At 47.1% G+C, this 22713-nt stretch overlaps 1 protein-coding gene across 6 annotated transcripts in view; it reads left to right on the forward strand.

Annotated features, from left to right (window-relative positions):
* Positions 1-9906, forward strand: part of AMOT (angiomotin) — a 58447-nt gene extending 48541 nt beyond the window's left edge. For all 6 annotated transcript variants that reach the window (XM_086756409.1, XM_086756410.1, XM_086756407.1 and 3 more), the window contains 6 exons: positions 3686-3835; positions 4459-4649; positions 6897-7019; positions 7700-7932; positions 8532-8756; positions 9697-9906. In XM_086756409.1, coding sequence (XP_086612535.1) covers positions 3686-3835; positions 4459-4649; positions 6897-7019; positions 7700-7932; positions 8532-8756; positions 9697-9797 — 1023 coding nt within the window. In that variant the 3' untranslated portion in view covers positions 9798-9906. The remainder of the gene's footprint in view (positions 1-3685; positions 3836-4458; positions 4650-6896; positions 7020-7699; positions 7933-8531; positions 8757-9696) is intronic.
* The last annotated feature ends 12807 nt before the right edge of the window (positions 9907-22713 follow it).

Here is a 22713-nt window from a genome sequence, read left to right on the forward strand (position 1 = left end):
TTAAAATGGTTTAATTAGAAAATCTCATTGATGGAGTTAAAGCCTGACCTCTGACACCCGGTTAGGACATTTTCCCAAGCAGTCAGGGATTGACTGGAGAAAACATGCACATGATTAAAGTTGTACCATGTGCTGTAGGAAATGCTGGGAAGGGATGCAGCCGTGCTGAAGTGCTCTGCTGTGCTTCCAGACGCGCGCTGAGGTTATGTGAGATCTTACCATCCGAAAGAGGTGTTGGAATATTATGAGTAAAATGCTCTGCATTTTCAGAGCACCCTTCAAGGCAAAACAATTACAATACATTATGTGAGCATGAGCTTGCTTTTTAGTTAAATGCAGTACCGTCAAAAGGAAAATTACAATCTTGTCAAATTTATTTAAAATTATATACCGAAGGGAGTGACTGCGTCCTTGTAAAGCTTCAGGAATGAACTCTTATCTAGAGCACGTGTTCACTGCAAGGCCTCTTGCAGAGCAGAGAATTCCAGCGTCCTTTGATGCCATCTACCCTGTGGTGGGTGTTACTGTGGCCCTTGGCACTGAGCAGCCAGTTTTGGATCTTTGCTGGAAGAGAGAGGGTGGGGAATCCGTGGCAAATGACCAAGAACAAGCCTCAGCGTGCTACCTTTTTTCTTCCTCCCATCTCACTTGTGTCTGCAGCACCCTGGCAATACTCAGGAAACTCTGTTTCCAATTTCTTTCTTAAGAAAACACAATCATACTCTCCGTTTACAGTAATGAAATCCCTCTGTGCTTGGAAGAATTTTCCTGGTCCTCTTTACAGTGAGACGATAGATCAAGTCAGAAAGATTTTTTTTTTTTTTTTTTTTAAAAATTAAAACTAATTAGACTTCACTACTACCACTCCTGGAGAATGCTGGTTCCTCACAAAGACTCGCAGCAGCAGAGATGGCAGAGCTGGAAATCAGTGCTACTGCCAGAATGTGCAGTGGGTTGTCTGAGCGCAGCGAGTGCAGGAAACGAAACATCTCGTCGATAAAGGATAACTGTGTCAAAAGACGCATTAGGAGGGCTGAGTTGTCTGGAGCGCGTACAAGCCTTAAAAGCTTACTGAACGTCTGCATTCCAAAAAACTGAAAATTATTTGAGGGAATCCTGAATGAATTCTGGTTTTAAGCCATTAAAAGAGCCACACACACAAACCCTAAATTTTCTAACATTCCTAATTCTTCCCGATGCTGGAAGATGAAGTGTATTTGTGAAGGGGCGGGGGGGGGGGGGAAGTTGTATGCACGAAAAGCCACTGAACAAGCCGTGCCTGTGCGCTAGGTCTGGCTGTGAGTTAGGCGTGTGCAGGCAGTGCTGGTAAGTTGGGCAAGAGCTGGTGTTGCAACGTTTCACCTGCAGGTTCGGCTGATGGGAGAGCTTTCAAAGTGAACGTTTTGCTGGAATTTCTGCGTCCTCATTCTTTGTTGGCTGGGCTCTTGGTATTTGAATGCAGGCCGAAACATTAATCCGTACATATGCGTACTCAGGTTTATTAATTATGCAGCTAGTAAAACGTTGTCAGTGGTTACCTTTTGCAAGGAGAATTTTCCCTCTGTGTTAAAAAACTCCTCAGAAATTTAAATGCTTTGTAGTAGGTAATAAAAGACCAAATGTCCGTCCTTCCTTCTTTAATTTTTTTAATAGAAGAGTCGAGGCGGAGAGCTGATTTTCAAGAGATTATTCTTGAGCTCAGTGGATGGTATTTCACTGTTGGCAGGTTTATTAGGTCATTCCTTACTCTTGTCCAGGTCAGAAAGCTCATACGCAAAACCAAGATGCTGTGTGCTCTCTATTTCTAGGTTCTGCTGCTGACTCATAGTTTATCATTTTTGGCTAGCTACGTAACTACTATGAGCTGCTGCTAATCTAAGTGTAAAACAAGCGCATTAATATACACTTTATTGGAGCCTGAGAAAGCGCAAGTCAGTGTTATTAAGCACTATGAACTGGAATAAAAAGATCTATTGATTTTAATAACATTTTAATTGATTTTCTGCAGAGCAGTAGTGGAATATTAGGTTGTATTAAAATGTTCTTGTCCTTCCTGTTCCAAACAAGCTTGAAATCTTGAGCAACCAAAGAATAAAAATACCTTTCTACTGTACGTGCACTGGTGGGAAGGCCTTTGGCTGGATTGCTCACCATTTATTGTAACTTTTATTTATAAAATACTTGTTTGGGGAAAATCCTCTAGGGCAGCAACATTCATGGTGTGAGATTAGATGCCTGCTGACTTTATGAAGAGGAGAAAAGGATACCACGTCTGGAATTAATAGTGTTGGGAGATTTTTCTTTGCTATTCACATTGCAGTTTCTGAATTGCCTCAAGGAACAGGAGTGTGAAAAGGGAAAATTTTGAAGAAACAAGTGATAAGACTTTTTTAGAAGGAAGGTGTGATGTAGGAACGGCTCGTGTTGTTCAGATCAAAGCCCAGCAAGCCTGGTATCCTGTCTCCACCAAAACTTACAGCACATTCCTAGGGAACACTATCAGAACAAACAGCGAGACTTTCACAAAATACTTTCTGCTTCCAAGAAGGACTTCCTGAGCCAAAAGTGGTGTCTTTTGTCTTTGATATCCCTCGGTGGACTTTTCTTCCATGAAGCTGTAGAGTAGCTCTTTGAACTCGCATAAGGGAGTCTGTGTTTTGTGTTGTGGTGCTTCTCTAGACTTTGGCTCTGACTGTTGGGAAAACTTGCCTCCTTCCTGCTATTTTTGTTTTTCAGGGTTTAGGAAAATGGTGGCTAAAAAAGCAATGCCCCAGATTTGCCACAGAAGGCCAGTTAATTCTCATTGTTAGTCTTCTCCTTAACAGCAAACTACGTCCATAGGTGTACAGTATTCCATATATTAGGATAGAGCTGGGCCCTAGGTGTGTTTTTTTCTGTTGTGGTTTTTTTTTTGTTTGTTTGTTTTTTTATATTTTAATTTGGTTTTATTCTGCCTGATCTGTGGATTAAGCTTGCTGAGGTAGTTATTGGGGGTCTCAGCACAGTCGGTTTCATTGCTTGTCGTACGCAGGATAGCAGCTTGGTTTGCAGGATGAATGATGGAGGATGACAGAGAGAGGGCAAGGGCAAGGAACGGAGCAGGACCTCTCAGGTCACACTGGGCCAAGATGACCGAGATGAGTGTCCAGACTGCTGGAATAAACCTGGCTGCACTGTGGAGAGAGCACAGGCTGTGTCTACTGTATACATCGATCCTATTCATTCTTTTATTGTTATGGGGCTTGAATAGGACCCTTCAGTTTTCAATTCGATTTCTGCTTAATCTCATCAAAACACTGCCAGCAGTTTTCAGTATTGCACTGGAGAGTGTTCCTGACTTGTGGACTGGCTCTGATCTCTGTCTTTCCTAAGGTTACCTTGGTAACAGATGTCATATCACTGCAGCACTCTCTGTTATCAACCCAGGTGCCCCATCGCTGCTCTCAGTCATTTGCAACAGTTAATTACCACAGTTTTCCCATCATTGCCATGAGATCGCTGAGAACAAAAAGAACAAATATACCTAGCAGGAAAGATGGAAAAGACCTGTGACATCCTGAGTGCTGACAGCGGTCGCCTGGACGTGGTGTTCGCAGCTGGTGTTTCTGCACTCTGCGTTCTGTACAAAGCCACAAGTTCACTCACTTGTTCTTAACTTGTGTTGCGTTTTCTTCCTTTGTTTCAGCTCAAAAAGAAGCAGGTCTATGTTGAGAAGGTGGAGAAGATGCAGCAGGCCTTGGTTCAGCTGCAGGCAGCATGTGAGAAACGGGAACAGCTGGAACACAGGCTGCGGACCCGGCTGGAGAGAGAACTGGAATCTCTCCGGATGCAGCAGGTACCGTGTTTCCCTGTGCAGTACTAGGTTTCTTGTAGGATTGTACACCATACCCTACGCTACGCATAAAAGAAGGGCAGTGGTTTTTTTCCATCTTGTAGAATTGGCAAATTTGATAAACTTTTCTGTGTTGCCTTTGGAAGGTGAGGTACTCTGAACCCCACAATTTTTTACATTGAGCTTGAGTCAACACAAAAAAAAGCTTTCTTGTCATGGTTAACAACGCTGAGCTGAACATAAAATAGCTTGTCTGCCCCAGTTTCTTCTAAGCTATTTTTAAAAATTATTTTTAAGTTAAATATCCTGCCAGTCCTAGGTGAGACTTCCATATAAAACTGTACATTGCATCCATGGAACTATTAGCTCAGCAAATCTCCACTCTTTCTTGTTTTGAAAAGGAACACTGTCTGTCTTCCAAATCTTGCATTAGAACTGAATTATTTTTGATCCCCAGCTACTTAATCCACAGGTATACGCTGATCGTATTGATTTAATAATCAAATCCTTCAAAAATGTTTCAGATTTTTTTTTTTTTAAAGGTGTGATAGGTCTTGTATATTTGTTCGTGTTATGCTGGAACAGAATCCTGAGACTTTTTTTTTTTCTTTTGTTTTGGAATCCAGCGTCAGGGTACATCTCAGACTGCCAACGTCTCGGAGTACAATGCCACGGCACTTATGGAACTCCTGCGTGAGAAGGAAGAAAGGATTCTTGCTCTGGAAGCTGACATGACCAAGTGGGAACAGAAATACTTGGAGGAGAGTGTGATGAGACAGTTTGCTTTGGATGCAGCTGCAACTGTGGCTGCTCAGAGGTAAATGAGACTTTTCATTATTTTATTTTTCCAGTTAAATGTCGTATTTCCCACCAAGGAATGTTGTCATACCACTCTCCCGTGATACCTCTCCTTGTGGTCTGAATGGCTTCTCAGACTTCTGCATGCAAATGGAGCTTGGCTGCTTTTCCTGGGAGCTGTGCAGTTGCCAACAATTAGAAACTTTTTTTCCTGGGGAAGATTCCCCCACATGCAGGAGCCATTTTCCAGACTAGAATTGTTGTTGAGCCATTCTTGGAAGCTGTTGATTCAAAAATAGATGTATGAGGAGGGTTTGGGGTGTTCTTTTTTTTTGAACAGGAATCAGTCCTTGATGAAGTCATGTGAGATGGGGCACGCTTGGTGATTCACATCGTTCACCCTGAAAGGCTTACTTGTTCTCCAGAATGTTTTTGCAAATTACTTCGTGGTATTGTCCTCAACATGGTTACTAACCAGAAACATTTACTAGGAAATTCTGCTCAAAACATTCTGCTCTGCATGGAGAGCACTGCTTGTGGGGGTGGCAAGGGAAGGGTGTCTGAAATTTGGTTAGAAGTTCACATTCAAAGACAACTGCACAGAAACACTTATTCTGGCTGTAAATAGGCCTGAGTACTTCAGCTGGTTGGTAAACAAGAGCTGTTACTGGAGTGCAACTCTTCAGCGTTAGATATTGCTTAAATATAAGTTCATTGCTCTCTGGTTTCTGGTTCTTGACAGCAGATTTTATTTTGGGTTGTTTCATGAACCAGATTCAAATGGGGATGCTGTCGCAGATGGCTTCCTAGCTCGTAAGATCGTACTGGAAGTACAGGGGTAGAGCTGCAGATCTGCTGTGTTAGCGTTTAAAGACTTATCTTATCTTGCTCCAGAAGCAGACTGTTATTTTAGGGTATTGATGCTTCTTGTGCGCTGTTTCCTGTCTCCCCAGAGATTCTCTGAAGGCTCCTGCTACTGCGTGTCCTTAGAGGCCATGTTGTATTTTCAGCGTGTGCTGATAAGTGGGGGCTGGTCTATTGTCTATCATAGAATGACAGGGGATGTGTTAGGCCTGTTCAGGTTTTGTTAAATGAACAAGAATGCCTTCCCGTCAGGAAAAAGCCAGCTTCTATTTTTCCATTTCCTTTCTAGCTGCTTCTCTCCTAAAAGAGAGTATTCCGTTAGTGTCAGTACTTCTGCAAGTTTGAATGCGGTTGGCACCTGTCGCATCTCCTTCGGAAAGACAGGCTCTGAGGAATTGCACTAACTTCAGTGGCAACCTCATCTACACCTGCAGAATTTTCTTTCCCTTTTCTTTGCCAGTGGAAAAGAGCATCCCTTAGGAAGTTGAGACTGCAGGAAGGATGCTTTCCTGCACAGGCAGGAATCTGGGTCAGGTTACATTTCTTTGGTGGATGACCTTCTTATGCCCTTCATGTTGGTGCTTTGCCGTTCCTGATCTGAACTTTTGCAGAGTTGAAGGTCCATTTACCAGACAGTTCTTAGAGCTGCTGGATCTGAGAGAACAAACGTCTTATTACAATCAATTGGAGCTCTTAGTAATTCTAGGGTTTTTGTCCGTTTGTTTTCTTCTAATTAAGTTAACGCACAGCGATGTCAGTAACATACTCTCACTGTTACGAGCCGTGCGGTCGTACAGAGCGTGGCACAGGGACTTTGTCCTGACTGAACAGCAGCAAGTAGAATGAAATACTCATTGTGTGTTGGTTAGTAAACTGAACAGCTATCACAGTATTAACATCAGGCATTATGTGGGATCAGTCTAAAACTGTTTTCAGCCCACTCCGAGTTTTTTGGACCAAGCTGCTTATGATTGCTTAAGAAACTTCCGTGCCTAATTCCCTTTGTTACTCAGATTCCCTGTGTGATACTGTTAGAAGGGTGAAGGGAAAAAGCTTTTTATCTGAGGCGAAGTTTGTGCTGTTTCAATTGAGGAAAAATGCCTCGTGTTCTATACCATCCTTCCCCCTCTCCACGTCCTTGGATTTGCCTCATCGATCGAGTTACACTAGTACAGTGAATCAGATTATAGACTGGCCCGGGACAGACAGAAGGTTGACGAATGGCTTGCATATTTTTGTATCCTTCTTTCATTAGGACTGGGAGTTGGATTTTTGAAAGACACTGAGCCAGCCTAAACTCAGAAAGTGGATGTTCTTGTTTGTTACTTTGTTAATTTTGTGCTGGTAGGAGGAAAGTAGCAAACTTAGCTGGTCCTTCATCTGCTCTACTGCTTCTTCTCAGGGACACGACCGTGATCAGCCACTCGCCTAACCCTAGCTACGACACTTCGCTGGAAGCTCGCATTCAGAAGGAGGAGGAGGAGATCCTGCTTGCCAACAGGAGGTGTCTCGACATGGAGGGAAGGTAAAATACAGTTTGGTCCTATCTGGCTTCTTTAGGACAGGCATTTTGAATTAATTGTCTGGGTAGACGCCTCAGAACCAGAAATTCTTGTGTCTTCACCGATAGCAACAACTTAGGATGCCAGACGCTCATTTGGCCGAGGAATTACCCACATAGCAATCCAAAATCTGTCTTGATACTGAGGGCTAATGCAAAAAAGTCTTGTCCTAGATTTTTTTGCTTCTAGCTTGTTCCTCTTCTCTCTTCAGGGTATCTTGATCAGACCTCAGGCTCCAGCTGCCTCTTAACAGCCTTTCAGAACTGTTTTCCCTGGGGCTATATCCAGTGCAGACTCCCCAAAGTGTGTTAATCCTCATCTTCCTGTTGGTCTCATGTCCTGTCCATAGCTTTCAGCTTTGTCTCAAAGCCCCTTCTGTGGCTGTTTAGAGCAGCTTCCAGTAGCTAAAGGTGGGTGCACCATCTCAGTGCCGCACTGTCATGCGTGTGTACAGGAAGTCTCATGCATGATCTGCTCTGATGGGCTGGTGAGCGGCCAGTGTTCAGGGCAATAAGCTCACTGGCATCCTCTCTCTGTCTCCTCAAGTGCCTGAGGGTGTCCTAGTTATAGCTGTGGGGGCACTGAGGCCTCGGCCCAAGGAGACAGGAGTACAAGTATGTTGTTCTTTGTACTTCTCAAAAAGGATCAAGACTCTGCACGCTCAGATCATTGAGAAGGACGCCATGATCAAAGTCCTGCAGCAGCGCTCCCGGAAGGAGCCTGGTAAGACAGACCAGCTCTCCTCCATGAGACCCGCCAAGTCGCTGATGTCGATATCGAACGCTGGCTCGGGCTTGCTGTCCCACTCGTCAACACTGAGCAGCACTCCCATCCTGGAGGAGAAGAGGGAGGACAAGAGCTGGAAAGGCAGCCTAGGTAATTTTTAAATAACAGGGGCAGTTCAGATGTGCAAGTCGCTGCTTAGAGGGGAGGCAGAAGCAGCAGAAGGAAGAAGGTGTCAGATAGACAGATCAGCTGGCCTCGCGTGTGGTAAAGCTGACCGAAAGCGAGGTGGGACACATTTGCAACAACTACTTGTTTTAATCGCTGTTGTGAAATAATGACTTCTGATGTCCAGGTTGTCATTAGGATATGTAAGCCTTTATTCTCAATTTGGTACCTCCCTTGAGGGATATTTGCGATCTAGTTTTCAGCGTTCCCAGGCGCTTGCTTTCAGCTGCCTGAAGGTGTAAAGTCTCCTTGACTAGGAGTGGAGGTACTAATCAGGATTGCTGTCCTGTAGTGTTGTGCCTGCACTAACATGACTTCTGTGTAGAATGGCTCAACACATTGTTCAGAGAAAATGAGTTGTAACAAAGTGAATCTTAGATGATTTTTTTTTTTTTTTTTTTTTTCCCACTTTCCTCTGGGGGGAAGTTAGGCCCAAAGGCCCTCCCTTTTAATCTTACAAGATTAAAAGATCCTGAAGTGTGAAGTCCTGGGATTGTGAAATTTCCTTCCCTTTTTCCACAAAGGTGTTCTGCTGGGAACAGAATATCGCTCCGAATCCATTCCCTCCACTCCCTCTCCTGTCCTTCCTTCCACACCGTTGCTGTCAGCCCACTCGAAAACGGGCAGCAGAGACTGCAGCACCCAGACCGACCGGGGGAGCGAACAAAGCAAAGCTGCGCCTTCCGCTGCAGCTCCCACACCAGGACGACTGCCCAGTACCAGCCTGGCCTACAGCACAGACAAAACAGGTAACAGAGCTCAGCCTGGCTCACCATCAGTTCCATTCAGGAAAGCTGGGTTTAGTTGTTGTGAGGGTTCAGAGGCAAGCTTAACGATGTTCAGTGATAGGCTAAGCAGGGACATGTTGGATAGAGAGGTATAGCAAGATTTACGAGCTGGAGCAGGTATCTGCGAATCCTGGGATAGTCTGTCTCTGAGTCAGTGTCTACGCTGAAGTAAACTGTGAGTAGCATGGCGGGTTTAAACAGTGTATGAAAATGGGCTGTAGAAACTAGCCATTGCATTTTCCTGGGTATTTCAAAGCAAAGTGGACTCAGGTAAGAGGAAGGGAGAAGAAGGAAAGGTAACTATTGTGATAAAGCTGTCTCGTTATTGCACTGTCCCAGTCGCAGGACCGACTTCAGCCTTGGCACCAGTAGAGCCAGTTGACAGTGACTGTCACAGAAGCTGAATTTGCCTCCCACAGAGCTCCGAGCTGGCAAGGGCTGCTCATTTTCCAGCCCACTCTGCCAAATCAATGCAGATTACACAACCTTGCCTCTTCTACTTACAGACACATTACAATTATGTTGTTCTTTATGGAAGGGAGAATTTGGCTGGTCTGCTGTGCATCTTGCCCGTGCTATGCTATTTAATGGGTGTCGAGGGAGACGGGGGAACAGGATTTGTGGTGAAAGTCTGCACTGACTGCATTGGTTTAAATGCAGTCACTCCAGTTTTATATGCCATTGTGTATCAGTGGGAGATACCCAAAGGGAATTTGATAAAGCATCTTTATTTGTCTGGCTACATATATGAAGAATTGAATTTTTAAAAATGAAATCAGGAGTTGTTAGCTGTCTTTTGGCCAATGATAGAAGATGACTTTTAAAATGTTAACGTCATTTTTCTAACCTCACTGAAGTTACAGCTTTGATTGTCTGTCTCTTGTTTTTCCTCATCGTGTAGATGGACCACTCTTCCACTCCAGCACTCTTGAAAGAAAAGCTCCTGTTCAGACCATGGGGCAGGACCTCCCAGATGGAGAGATGGTAGAATACCTCATCTGAAAGGCTGTACCAGGATCTGAGCTGGGATACAGTAGCAAGAAATTTTTAAAAGACATTTTTATTGGGAAAAAATTGTAGTACCTGAGTAATAAAAGAACACTTAGCTGTTTGCTCTTGTATATTATGTCTCAAAAGTATGGACAGGTTAATTTATAATTTGTTCTAAATTATAAAAAAACCATAACACTTGTTCTTTGAAAGTTTCCCCCTTTATTTTTAAAATACTGGATCTGGTAGCATCTGGAGATAAAACAAGAACTTAGGTGCACTACATCTGATATTTCATTTCAGTATTTTTAAAGTCTCTTAAACAGAAGTACCTGCTCTCGTGGCTGTTGGTTAAATGTCTAGCTTGAACGGAGTAAGATGGGAACGTTGTCCTTACAGTGATCAGGACTAGGGACTCGGTTGTGAGCATCAGTTAATGGTTTCAGAATACAGGTATTCTGAGAAGCTTTTATAAATTTGGGCTGTGGTCATGTGGTCAAGGGAGGTTTCTCTTAACACTTTCTCTTTACATTCAGTGTAAGAACTCAGAATAGATATTTCATGTTCATAGGCTGGAAAGATTTCCATTTTCAGTGTGGTAACATTCTTTTTTTTTTTTTTTTTTTTACTTCCCAAATTGTGTTATTTCTTTATTAAAAAAAAATTATTCCTCTGATTAATGTCGCATTTCACATTTTTAGTTTCATTGAAAGATTTGCCACAATTTTATACTTAACTACTTTTTCAATAATTTATACAGTGGATACTGAATAATATATTGCATTCGTGTTTGACATAAATTAAGAAAGGAGAGTTTACAGGCTTAGTCCTGATCTGTTAGATCAGATTTCTACTATCGTCATTCCATTGACTGTAGTGGAACTACTCCAGATTTATTAAGTGGCAAGCCCCGTTGCTTTTCAGAGTTAGCAACTTAATCTACTGCATCTGTGGAGTTCTTTCCCCATAGCAGATTTTTCTGTATTTTCAAATGCCATTCTACTTTGTATGTCCCTCCTTCTTGGAGATACCAGGTTCTTTTTCATATAGCAAAGCCTCACAGGTAGAGCTTTAAAGAGGAGCTTTGTGTAACGTTTCAGATAGCAAATTCTCTCCTTCCAAAATATTTTTTTCTTCATCTAACTGGAGAGAACTGCTTAAAGAAAGTCCCAGAGGCATTACAGAAGACAGTTACACATTTCAGTCGTCAGGTTCACTTTCAGATTTTTGGGAACTAGCCCAGATGCAGCAATGCTTTGGTTGCAGACGCTATAAGGAGATATTAAGAGCAACAGAAGTAAATGAGTATTTTTTTGTTACTGTCTTTGCATTTTACTAAAACACTTCAATATTAACTTCTGTTAAGAACGACTTTTTTTTTTTTTTTTTTTTTACCTGAATGTTGAAATATTTAATTAGCAAGTAGTCACATATTGGGAACCTGGCTAGTCTCAGGTTTCTGTGCAGCATGAGAGTAGCCAGGTTTTCATTTCAGATCATTTCACCCCACAAATTAAGAAAATCAGCAATTAATCACCGAACAGTTAGTGAATGTCCATAATTCCTACTTAGCTGACACTACTGATGTGGTGTCCAACTGAAATGGCCTTACCAGATCAACAGATGTAAGGTGAATTTCAGAGTGGAGAGCTGGGAGGTGAAAGGTGCCTGCTGGCTGCTGCACGGGTGATTTAGTGATGCCTAAAGATACCAGCTGTGAGTTGGATTCTGTTTGTCTGCTGGTGATAATAACTTAAAAACCAAGGAAAAGACTTTCCATCATTTCTAGCAGCTTTGCTGCTTGTTGGTGTTCTTCAGGCTGTGTTCCTAGACCCACAGAAGTTAGAGATGGCAAAATGCGTATGGTAAGATATGAACTAAGACTAAATAGGCTGGCTTTACTGGTGACTGCTCTAGCAGGCAGCACAAACTCCCTTCCGTCACCACTAAGACACTTCAGAGCTGCGTTTTCAGGCTTTGACTGTCTCTGCCGTAGGGGACGTTGTCTTTCTGGATGGTGTGGTAGCCCTTCCCCAGGTCTCTTCTAATAATCTGTCTGAATTAGGTCTCCACCCTTTCCTAGACGAACTGTTCACAGCCTCGTCATCCCCGTCCCTGAGAATGCCTCACATTTATTTATCTTGGCTTCGCTCCATCCCATTATATGAAGGAATGCCCAGTCTGGATGATCTGAAGTGATTTCCTCCTCCACAGTTGTTGAAAATGCAGGAGAAGCTTTTCACATTACCTCAAGATGTCCATCTTTCTGCCATTTCAGCATGATTTTCTGTATTATATTTTGTGGTTTGAGCTTAGAATGAGCAATAAGGGAGATCAAATGCCGTTGAGCGTCTGTGGGAAAGAGCAGGAGGGATGTTTGAGTGCTTTTCTGTCCTTTTAAAGTCAGGAAAAATTATATTTCATTTTTACAAGTGCTTCCCATCAGTAGGAAAGAAGTGTTGCAACTGTAGGGCAGAACTGATAAACAGTTCCAACTTGCTTGATTCACATTAATTCTAAAATGTCTAGGAAAATTGGAATCCTTTGCAGATGAAATCTGTTTTAGAAAACTGATTTTCTCCAGTCGATATTGGCTGTTCAGCTGGACTAGGTAAAAATAATTTGTTTATCCTCCTTGTAGCTCATTGTTTTCAAACTGAAGGCCTCTGAAATCTATTTCTACGAAGAAAAAATGCCATAATAGCTTTCTGTGAATAAAATACAGATTATGGACAGCAACTGTCTCCTCCAGAAACAGAAGCCAAGCGGTCTCTGACAGTCCAGGCCGTCGGGAGTGCAGGAACTTTAGCAGTTCTGTGCCTGTGGAAGTAAATTTGGAAGAAGATGGTGCAGTTTTACATTGTTTAGGTCAGATTCTTTACCCTATTTTGTCGTTTTGATTTCTTCCAAAAGCAGAACCCCCAAAACTTTTGACATGGAAGTTTGAGGTCATCTTCCTGTGCTGACAAACCAGGAGCAGTCAGGAATGCATTCTTCCCCTCGAGCTTCCTCAGAGCCATCCTGATGTGAATGTAAAAGAGCTGCTTGCTTTGAGGAAGATGTGTACTATAGTCTTCAGTTTCTTTGTACAGATTTTTATTTTGTTTTTAAACAGAAAACTGCTTTAAGGAGACAAACTGCACACCTAGTTCCTTTTCCTTCTGTAGATCTTATTTCTAGTAGAAAGTGATTTTTAACACAGTGATTGCAATGACCTTCTTTGCAAACCAAAATTTTAGACTAAGAGTTTTTCTTAAACTCGGATATTAGAAGCAGAATTGTAGCTTTTATAAAGAAAGCCACATATTCTTCTTTGTAGAGCAAACCAAGAAAATCAAGTTTAGTTATTTCTCCTCTTTCCTTTCACTGCTTACAGTGGCCAAACTCACAAGCCCTTCCCTTGGGCAGTTCCTTTGGGATTTGATGGCTCAGGGAGCTGCCTGGAATGGAGAGGCTCTTGTTCCCATCTGGCCCGATGTCATTAACTTCAAATAGCTCCTACTTGCAACCCTTGTGGGGTCTGGAGCAGCAGCCTGTGGTCTGAGGACTTCTGGGGACCTGTGCTTGCTTCTCAGGAGTCTGCAAAGGGTGGCTGAGATCAGCAAGTACCCTCAGGGGCTGAAATTCTTTGTGTGTGGTCTCTGCCTCTTTGGCAAGTTCATAGAGTGAGAGGCTGGAAACTGGCATTGGCTTTGCGTTGTTTTTGAGGCTGCCTGAGTGAGGAAACTTGCAGAGTTTTAGGTCAGAACCATTCCCAAGGACTCCTCCTGCTCCAGGAGTCCACACCGATGACCGGCGGTGCATGAGATGTCTAACAACCGCGTCCTGTGAGCCATGACACGCGCACAGTGAATCCCAACAGCCGCGGCCACAACGTGCTTTTCCCATTGCTTGGAAAATGGTGGGAACGGAAACTCGGTGCAGGCAGGACAAGCAAAACCTCCAGGGTGGTTTGGCTTTCCCTCCCTCCCCGTGAGGGCTGGCACAGGTCAGCTGGGATTCACCGTGCTTCTTCATGCCGCGGCCCATGGGTTTGCTCCGTGGCAGGGGTGGGGGGCTGTGGGGAGGGGGGGTCTCTTTTCATGTATTTGTATAGGAACTCTTTTTTTAAAAGCTAGCATTTTTATGTCTAGAAAGTAAAAAGACATTGTAAAATGTAATTGTACTGTATTTATGAAGAAAATACATTTCTTTTCAAAAAGATCTTACTCTTAAGTTGGTTTTAGAGTCTGACTTCCAACAACATCACCTTTAGGTCTCTTCCATTTGTAGAGGAGGAGATTTTGGGGGGCAAATGGCTTCGACCCTGTTTCCCTTTCAGCAGGGCTGTGGTCTGAAAGGCGAGAAACGCGTGACCGGTCAGCTGCTTCTCTTTAGGATCCAAAATACCAAAGCATAAATTACTAAAAGTTTGCAATTTCACAACCTTAGAAAACGTGTCAAGAGAATGATCTTTCCTATATCATCTGTATAGAAGGGAATCACATGGATTTTTTTTTTCCTTTTTATTTAAACCCTCAAGTTTATTTTGTAGTTTGCAACCGAGCTGTTGCGTAGTTCAGCCGTTGAAGCAGCCCTACAGTCTCTGAGGATTATGGCAGCTTTAATTCTAGGAAGGAAAACAAAAAAGTCAGTGTAAATCCACGCTAAGAAATCTTGTAAATGTCTGTCGTTATGCCTGTAGTTAGCTATAAAAATGTTTTGTGTGTTTTTTAAGAATAGATCCTGTGTTGTCAGGTTTTTCCACTGATTTGCTTGTTTTGCAGTAAATTTTCTTGGTATGAAAACCTTATTGATTATGGAACAAAACCAATCTTCACCTTATCGAGTCCTCACTGCTGCTTGGCCTCCGTCTTTAAGTTTTCAACTCCTAATTGGCGATTTTGCAGGATAAAATAATTGTCATTCCAGTCCATTCCCTTAAGCATAGCTTTTTATTTTTCCCTCTGACCGGTCCTGCAGCCACACGCGACACTGCATGCTTCCGCATCTCTTTAATAATCATATGAACAGCGCTTGCTTACCGTAACTCTGAGCCGCGGTGACAGTGCCCAGCATCGCTCCTTTGACGGCTGGACCGTTTTTCGGATGTCCAAGGGCAACAGCAAGTGAGGAGCCTGCAGCTGTGTGAGTATTTTCTCCATCACAGTCTTCAACAGACCAATGTGCTTTTTATTCTCTTATTTTTGGTGTGTTTTCTTGCCTCCAATTTATCTTTCCTTTCTCGTCGTGCTGTCAGAGGGCAGGAGCAGGCCTTACCGGGAAGCTGGCAGAAAGTGGTCAGCCGTGATGCGTTTTCACTGTTGGCTTTTGAATTTGATCCTAACGGAGTTGTTGCCTCCCGTGGTTGCCTGTGCCATAATAAGTACCGGCTCGACAAATCCAGGGGCCGGCGGTCAGTTTAGGACATACATCCCCTGCACTTTCAGGCCTTTTGATGTTGTTTCTATAAATCTCTCTTGCATGCCAGAGTAGAAACAAGAAGACCAAAAAAACCCTGGCCAGAAAAAAAAAAACCCTAGCTACAGAAGCTTGATAATAGCCGGCTTATTTAACAAAACAACTGTGGCCCATCTGCGGATGGGTGTGAGCGGAGTGTTTGGACGTTTCACAACGCCGCTGGTCGCACGACGGGCCGGTCGGCTGCAGGAGAGGAGGCTGGAGCACAACACTCCCTGAAGATGGCCTGTGAAGATCCAACCATGGCTCCGTGGGGAGCAGCGAGAAGCCACGTGGAGATGAGTTGGGTTTTCGTGTCCCCTTACCTTTCTCGGAAGCGTGTTGACCACCCGCCTCTCCGTAACCATCGACCGGAGGCTCCCCTGCTCTCTGGGTGCATCTGTGGGACACGCGCGTGGTAAAGCCATCTTCAGTCCCACCTCCTGCTGCTCAGCGTGCCAAGATTTGGGGCTTAAAAGAGGAGAAAAAATATTTACAAGTTATTTGTTTTGGTTTTTCCTCTCTGTTGACTTTAAATGAAAAAGCCCCTTTGCTCCAACTTAGGTAGCAGGCAGTTGTTTCCCCAGCAGTCCCACAGCTCCCAGTTAGAAGCAGGCAGAAGCTACCACAGCATGTTCTGAGTACAGCACGGTGCCAAGCGTTGCTCTACCAGTTGCATTGTTTTATTTGTTGTAAAGCGTTGCCTGTCATTGCTTTTAAATTCCTCTAAAGAAAAGCAAAATTCTGTAATAACGCAGGACCTTTAGACAGCTCTCCGCCTCCCCTTCCTGCTCCCCAAGACAAACAAAATGTGAGCATTTTCTATATTCTGGAACATTTATCTGAATTGGGTAAGAAATATAAAATGGCAGCAAAGCCTGGCCTCGTGAAGGTGCCTTTAAAGCGGTATTTAGATGGAGTGACATGTTTGAGTGAGATAATTTTCACTTTGCATTTTGGAGGTAAACTTCAGAGGAGAATTTTCACTGATCCCTTGCCAAGGGGAGGACAAACTTTTTAAATGTAAGGCCTTGATATATCTATATATACACACATATACATCTCACGTACACGTATGTACATACAATATATGAAAGTGGTAGTTTTGAGAACGTCGTTGTACAAGATGAAATTTTCTTTTCATCTCTAGTCATTTTTTAAACAGAAATAGTCAGTTTTGGAACATCGTTATTTCTCCACCCTTCTGTTTTCTGTTGCTGCATTTTAGAACTAACAAAGAAACCCTTCCCCCTGCAGATTTCAGTTCTTTATTGCAGCATTTTGGCCGTATTTCGGTTGCTTTTCCCTCACCGATGGGCCGAAGCACAAGAGGACAGGGCAGGGATTTGCCTCCTGCCAAAGGGGCTGCTGTGGCTGTTTGTGCGCTGGACATGACCTGGGTTTGGTCGTCGCGGAGCTGCAGAGCCCAGAGCAAGGCGCGAAGCGGCGCGCAGCCTTTTTCCCTCATTAGGTTTCAGTGTTAACAGGGCTCCCCTTAGGCTGCTGTTTTGCTCCAGGCCTCACGCAGCATCGCTGCAAGCACCCAGCACAGCCTGGGGCTGGGCTGCTTCCATTTGTTTCTCATTTCGAAAGGTGTTGCTTTCAGATCACGAGAGCCAGCATCAATTTTTATCAAATTTTACCATTTTCGGAGGTTGGCAGGAAGAAGCCACGCGCTGGGGCTGCCCAGGGCTGAGCCGGAGCCCTGCCAGCCGCCAGTGATGCTGCACTGCAGCAACCCCAGAGGGACCCAGCCCCTTCCACCTCCAAGCACCACCAGCTTTTTTATTTCCTGGGTTTGAAAGGGTTTGGGCTTTCGGTGACCACCCCACAGGGAGCGGCTGTTCCCGGTTTGGGGAGCGGAACACCCCTGCCTATTTCCCTGCTTACGAAAGCTCCCAGCGTGACTCCCAGCAGCTCCAGAGCTGCGTTTCTGCTCGCTGCCCGGCCCTCCCAGCCCAGACCCCAGCCCCAGTGCTGTCTGCACCAGAAGGAAGAGGAAACCACAAGCATTTTCTTCCTGGAGCCAGCCAGCATCAAAGGGGCACCCTCCGGCGAGGGCTGTGTGACCGCTGTGCCCGGCACCCTGCGTGCTCCGGGGACGCGTTCCTTCAGCCCGTCCTGCTCTGGGAAAGCCTGGGGACACACGGTAGGTCAGTCAGTGGGTTTTTTCCAGAGAAAAATAATCTTCATTCAACTCATTCCCATCCCTTTGCCTGCCCCGCACAAAGCTGAAAGCCGTCCGGATCCTTTTATCATCCTCAGGAGCTTTCACAGAGGGAAACATTTGCCCTGTCGATTCGACTCCGTGATTAAATCCGGAGTCGATGGAAAGAGCCCAGCACTAAGCAAGCACAAGGGAGCCGGTGTTCCAGCATCTCCGCTGCTTTCCAACCCGCAGCCATGCATTTGGGGGCCGGGGGAGGTTGCCGGGTCTCCTCGGGTGGTGAAACAAAGGCTTTCCACCAGAAGTCATCCACAGAGCGCAGGATTGTGGCTCACACAGACTTTGGGTTTTTAAATGCAGGAGATTTCCAGGAATGTCACTTTTTGCAGGGAACAAAAAGCAGTTTCTGCCCCGCCACATGTCCCGTCTCCCCAGCCAGGCAGACCCCGCGCCGGGACAGCCGAGAGGGCACTGGAGGCTTAGAAAGAAGAGAAAACAGAAGGATTGGGAATTGCTTAATTAGAAACAGTTTTCTCCTTTAATGTTCTACAATTACTTTGAGGTCAGTAGAATTATTAGTATTATTAATGACTGAATTTCCAGAGAGCTAAAGTTAATAGCACCATAATTGGGCTGTACCGTACAGCAGTAATTGCTGGGTGCCAGCAGGCAGCTAATTAAGTCTTCCAGCCCTTCTCTCTAGGCAGATCTTGTTTCTTCTAAGTCTGCGTCACAGATAACTTGGCTGCACAGGGTTAAAACTTGGGGTAAGATCAGCGAGGCTGAGGCTTTCCAGGACTCAGCCCGCGTTTCCGACCCCGCCGATCGCATCTCCGGCCGCTTGCCTTCAGGTGGCTTCGGCCTCGGTCCCAAGGTGGGCAGGGCACGGTGCTTTCTGCGTGGGGTCATCAGGCTGGGAGGACGCCTTTCTGCCCAGGTTTGTTGCTTTACGAGGTTGGTATCGCTCTGCCCGCAGGGGTTTAGGGAGCGAGGCATTGCCATGCTCGAGCGAGGAGGCACCTCTCGGTGATAAGGAGTGAAGCGTGGGGGGTTGCAGGATGCTAACGTAAGGGATTTCCCACTCCTTCCTTTGAAGAGGGAGTTCCTTTCGGATGGGATAACCCCTCAGCGGGTCTCTCAGCAGTAGAGGAGAGCCCCAGCTTCAGCCCCTGGCCAAGGCGCCGTGCTGTCACCCACCGCAGATGCTGCAGCCCAGCCCGCCGTGGCGCTGGCGTGGATGAGCTCTTGGGGTGCTTCAGAGCCAAGAACCAGAAGAAAGGACAAAGAAGAACAGAAGAAATCAGGTATTTTCGCTAGTCCTGCTCTCTCACTCACCTTTTCAACATCCTCCAGGACAGCGTCTCTAACTCTTCATCTACTCAGTCATGCCTGAGACACCCTCTTCCTCCTCCAGCCTGCTTTGTAGCCCCCCAAACACTTCAACCCCATGCCTGTCCCCAAGCACCCACCCCTCCTGCTGTGTCCCTGCCGGTTTATAAACCCGCGGTGCTGCCCTCTCTCCAGGAATCAGCCCTTCCCGGCAGATCTGTCCCCTCGCTGCCTGTGCCGGTGGGATCCTGGCCCCATGGAGCCCCGAGCCCTCGCTGCCCCGGCAGCTTTCGCCGTGCCCTGGGCTCCCTCTGGGTGCCGCGGGCTCTTGCTGGCCGTGGCAAACAGCGTCTGCCTTCGCTCCCCAGGAAAATCTTCTGCGCGTCCTTGCAAGGGTGTTTCCAGAAATGTGAGAGCACATGGGAAGGTTTGCATCCTAACTCTAGAAGGAAATAATAATTGCAACATAATTAATTATCCGAAAGTCAAAATGAGGAGGTTAAAGCTGAGTAAACCATGCAAATTAAAGATGCAACAGCCAGCGTAGCCCTGTGCTGCGAATAAACTCCGGTTTAACCTGGAGAGCGAGGACGGGGAGTGAAACGGGGCTGAGCAAACCAGGCTTGAACCGACCGCGTGCCATGCGTAGGGAAAGGCTGCTGCCTGTGTTTATCCTTTATTGTCATAAACCAGAGGGTCAGGGCACTGGGGCTGCCAAATCCAGCCCGAATCGCTCCTTCCTTTCCCCTGGCATGGCCCAAAATCAGCGCTTCTGCCGCCGACGCGATTTCCTCACTCCATCCCAGCCACCGCGGTGCCTTGGGGCTGGGGACCATCGGCGGCGGTGGCTTTCGTGGGATGACGTGATGGCCACCTCCAGCCTTGGCTCGGGCTGCGTTTGTGGGTTTGAGGCCACTCGTTCCTCAAAAGCCTCTAGATGGCAATCGATGGCAGCTCTGCCGAGACGCCTCTTCCCGGGCTGCCGACACGGAGCTCCTGGCTCGCAGAGCTGCCGGCTTTGTTGCCAGCGACCCTTGACGTCGCGTCCCGCCTGGGAAGCAATGCTGCTTTGCGCCTGATGTTGCGGGAGCCCTCGGTGATGGGAGATGGGGAAAAGCAAGGGTCACCTTCCAGCTTTGTCTCTGCACCCGCACGCTCACACACACACACGTGCTTTTGCTCTCTAATTTCTGGTTTTTCTGCTTTCTGCAGGTCACTGAGCTGCAACTGGCAAGTTTTCACGCAAAGATCTTTGATTTACTGCATCCCACCTCCAGTTAAGGACAGGGCTTGGCTCGTCCCCCAGCACCAGTTTGTCCCACAGTCCCGGTTCGTCCCAGTGCCCACCCTCAGCCTTCAGTTTCCCAGGTAAGAACTTTTCTGCAAAAACGGGTTCAGATTTTTTTCAGGGAAGGTGCCTGAGGTCTTTCTGCAGCCCAGTTGCCCCCACTCTTTTCACCCTCTCGAGGACCATTTGCAGGCGAAGGTGTCGCACGTGTAAGCAGCAGGACCCCGGTGCGTGGCACCCAGCACGGCTAGGCACAGCCAACAATTTCCCCACCCGAAAAAGGGGCTGCTCGTTCACCCCGGGTCAGACCAGGATGACCTGCTGGTGTGCTGGGCACTGAAGAGCTTCCCAGCATCTTAGGAGGACAGCTTTTCCCTGCTGCGACACTTGCCCGGGGCTGGAATGAATGCGCAGCAGAAGGGAGTAAATAGAAAATTATGAAGCGTTGTAGAAAATGACAAATCATTAGAATAATAAATAATGCAGCAAGAGGTAGTTAATGATCTCTGTTTATGCTGTGCTGCCTGGTTATTGATTTGGACGTGTTTCCAGCCTGGGCAGTGCCGAATCCTTCAGGATTTCAGCTGTGTTTTTCCATCTTCCCTTTGTTAAAGCCCACCGTGCTGCAGATCAGCGTGGGACTCGCCGTGTCCTGGACCGGCAGCCAGTCCCCTATTTCCCCGCCACAGACTGTCCCATGCCAGCGCTGGGCCCTTCTGCATCTTTCGGCACAGGCATGGCCACGTGCGTTAAGAGTGGATCGCAGGGACGGAAAAATAACCCACGGCTGAACCCCGGCAACAACGGCACGGACCTGGCCGCATCCCGACCCTCGCTGGCGCGGTGATGTCACAGACACCAGATGTCTCCGTTGCTGCCCAATTTAACGGTGCCTAATGAGGTCACTTCCATAAAAGAGGCAATTATTTCCTGGGAGCCATTTGCTAACGTAATTAAGTCTGCTTCTATGCCTGGTTTTAGCGACTGGCAGAGAGCAGGGCTCTTGTGAAAAGCAAAGCAAGGAGGGACCGACGCAGCGATCGCCGCTGCGATGTCTGTCCATCCAAACCAGGAGCTTTTGGGTTTCTCTTTCCCAAAACCAGGTCAGGTTGGCTCCGGCGGGATCCGATCAGCAGCCTCTGCACCAGGAGCTGAGTTTCCCCAGTAGCCTGTGCCCTCGGAGGCCATCCCGCCCCTTTTCCCAAAACTGGTGGGTGAAACACAAGCACGAGCATCTGCCGGGGCAGAGCGGCCGTAGAAACAACAGCTCCAGCCCTTCCTGCTCGAGCGCAACTTTAGTTAAAAAATAACCTGTCAGACACCATGAAAAATGTAAACGTAAATGCCTTTAGCATCCGTCTGCAAGGCTGCTGAGTCAGAGCGGCTGCCGCACCCTGCCCGGCCTCGAAAGGCTCCGCGTCCCCACGCAGGAGCCCAGGTCCCGCTGCCGGCACCTGAGGTTGTCCCCTTGCCGGGTGGCACGCAGGGAGCTGCCACCGTGCTGGAGGAGCAAATGGGACAAGAGGTAACGGGTGCTGGGACTGGCCCCACTGGTCCGGGGCTCGCAGTGACGGGGACGGCCAGCTTTTCGTCCACCTTACCTGGCTCTGAATGCTGAGCCTGTCCCCACCCCAGGAGCTGGGGCAGTTTATCACTGCTCTGCCAGGTGAAAGATTTAGAAAATTACCGTGCTGCTTCCCTGCCAGGCCGCCACTAAATAATTTAACCTCTTCCAAAAAAATCAGCCTGTTGCGGAGGGAAACTCCCCCAGCTCTGCCTGGAGCCTCCTTTTACAGAGCTTTTTCGCATTCATCTGCTTTTGGCTATCACCGCTCCTGGTGAAGGCGGATGTTCTCCTGCCCGGCACGCTGGCGTTGATAAAACTCCCTGCGCTCCCAAGCGTGCTGCTGCTTTTGTGTGATTACGCCCGCTAATCGCTCCCCTCATAGCAGAAGCCAGATGTGAAGCCGCCGGCTCCGCGTGCTGCTTGGCTTTTGCCCTCGCGCCTGCAGCTGCTGGCGCTGGAGGCTCCTCTTGGAGCAGCGGCCGGCTCTCGCCGACGTTGGCCGGGAGGATGAACGGCCACGCTGCGCGGCGCTCAGCCACGGCCGTATTCCCACTGCGCTCACCCGGAGGCGGCCCAAAGCCTCCCCTGCAGCCACTTCCAAAATGTTGTTCCCAAATATTTCCCTTCCCAGTGGTTTCCTGGCTACGTGGGTGTCAGATGTGTGGGGACGTCAGTCAGAGCGGAGGCCGTGGCCGGGTACCAAACCCTGTCACATCCTCCCCGAGCTGGGGCGCTCGGCCCCCGGGCACACGGGACACATGGTGCCTGGCCCGCGATCCGCACGCGCTGCCCGCAGCCGGGGGAGGAATGGGTTTCACGGCAGGCGCGGGCGGCTCTGGGCTGCAGGTGCAGCAGCTGAGCCGGGGGAGCGATTACTCTGGGGTCAGAGCAATTTCGGCACGGCTGAGAAAATAGAGCCATTAAACCCCAGACCTAACAGAGGTCCCTCTCCCTCTGGATCGATTTGCCGTGCGTTTATCGACCGGCAGGAGCGACAGGCTGTCCCGGGCGCGTCGGCAGGTTCTGCTTCTCCTTCCTCCATCCCAGGCTCTTGCTGATCGCTTTGCCCCGATTTCCACACGGGAAAAATCCAGTTGGTACCGAGGGCCGGGGAAGATGATGCTCAGCAGGACCATCA

The sequence above is a fragment of the Chlamydotis macqueenii genome, chromosome 11, assembly GCF_036417535.1.
Source record: "Chlamydotis macqueenii isolate bChlMac1 chromosome 11, bChlMac1.mat, whole genome shotgun sequence".
Taxonomy (NCBI): domain Eukaryota; kingdom Metazoa; phylum Chordata; class Aves; order Otidiformes; family Otididae; genus Chlamydotis; species Chlamydotis macqueenii.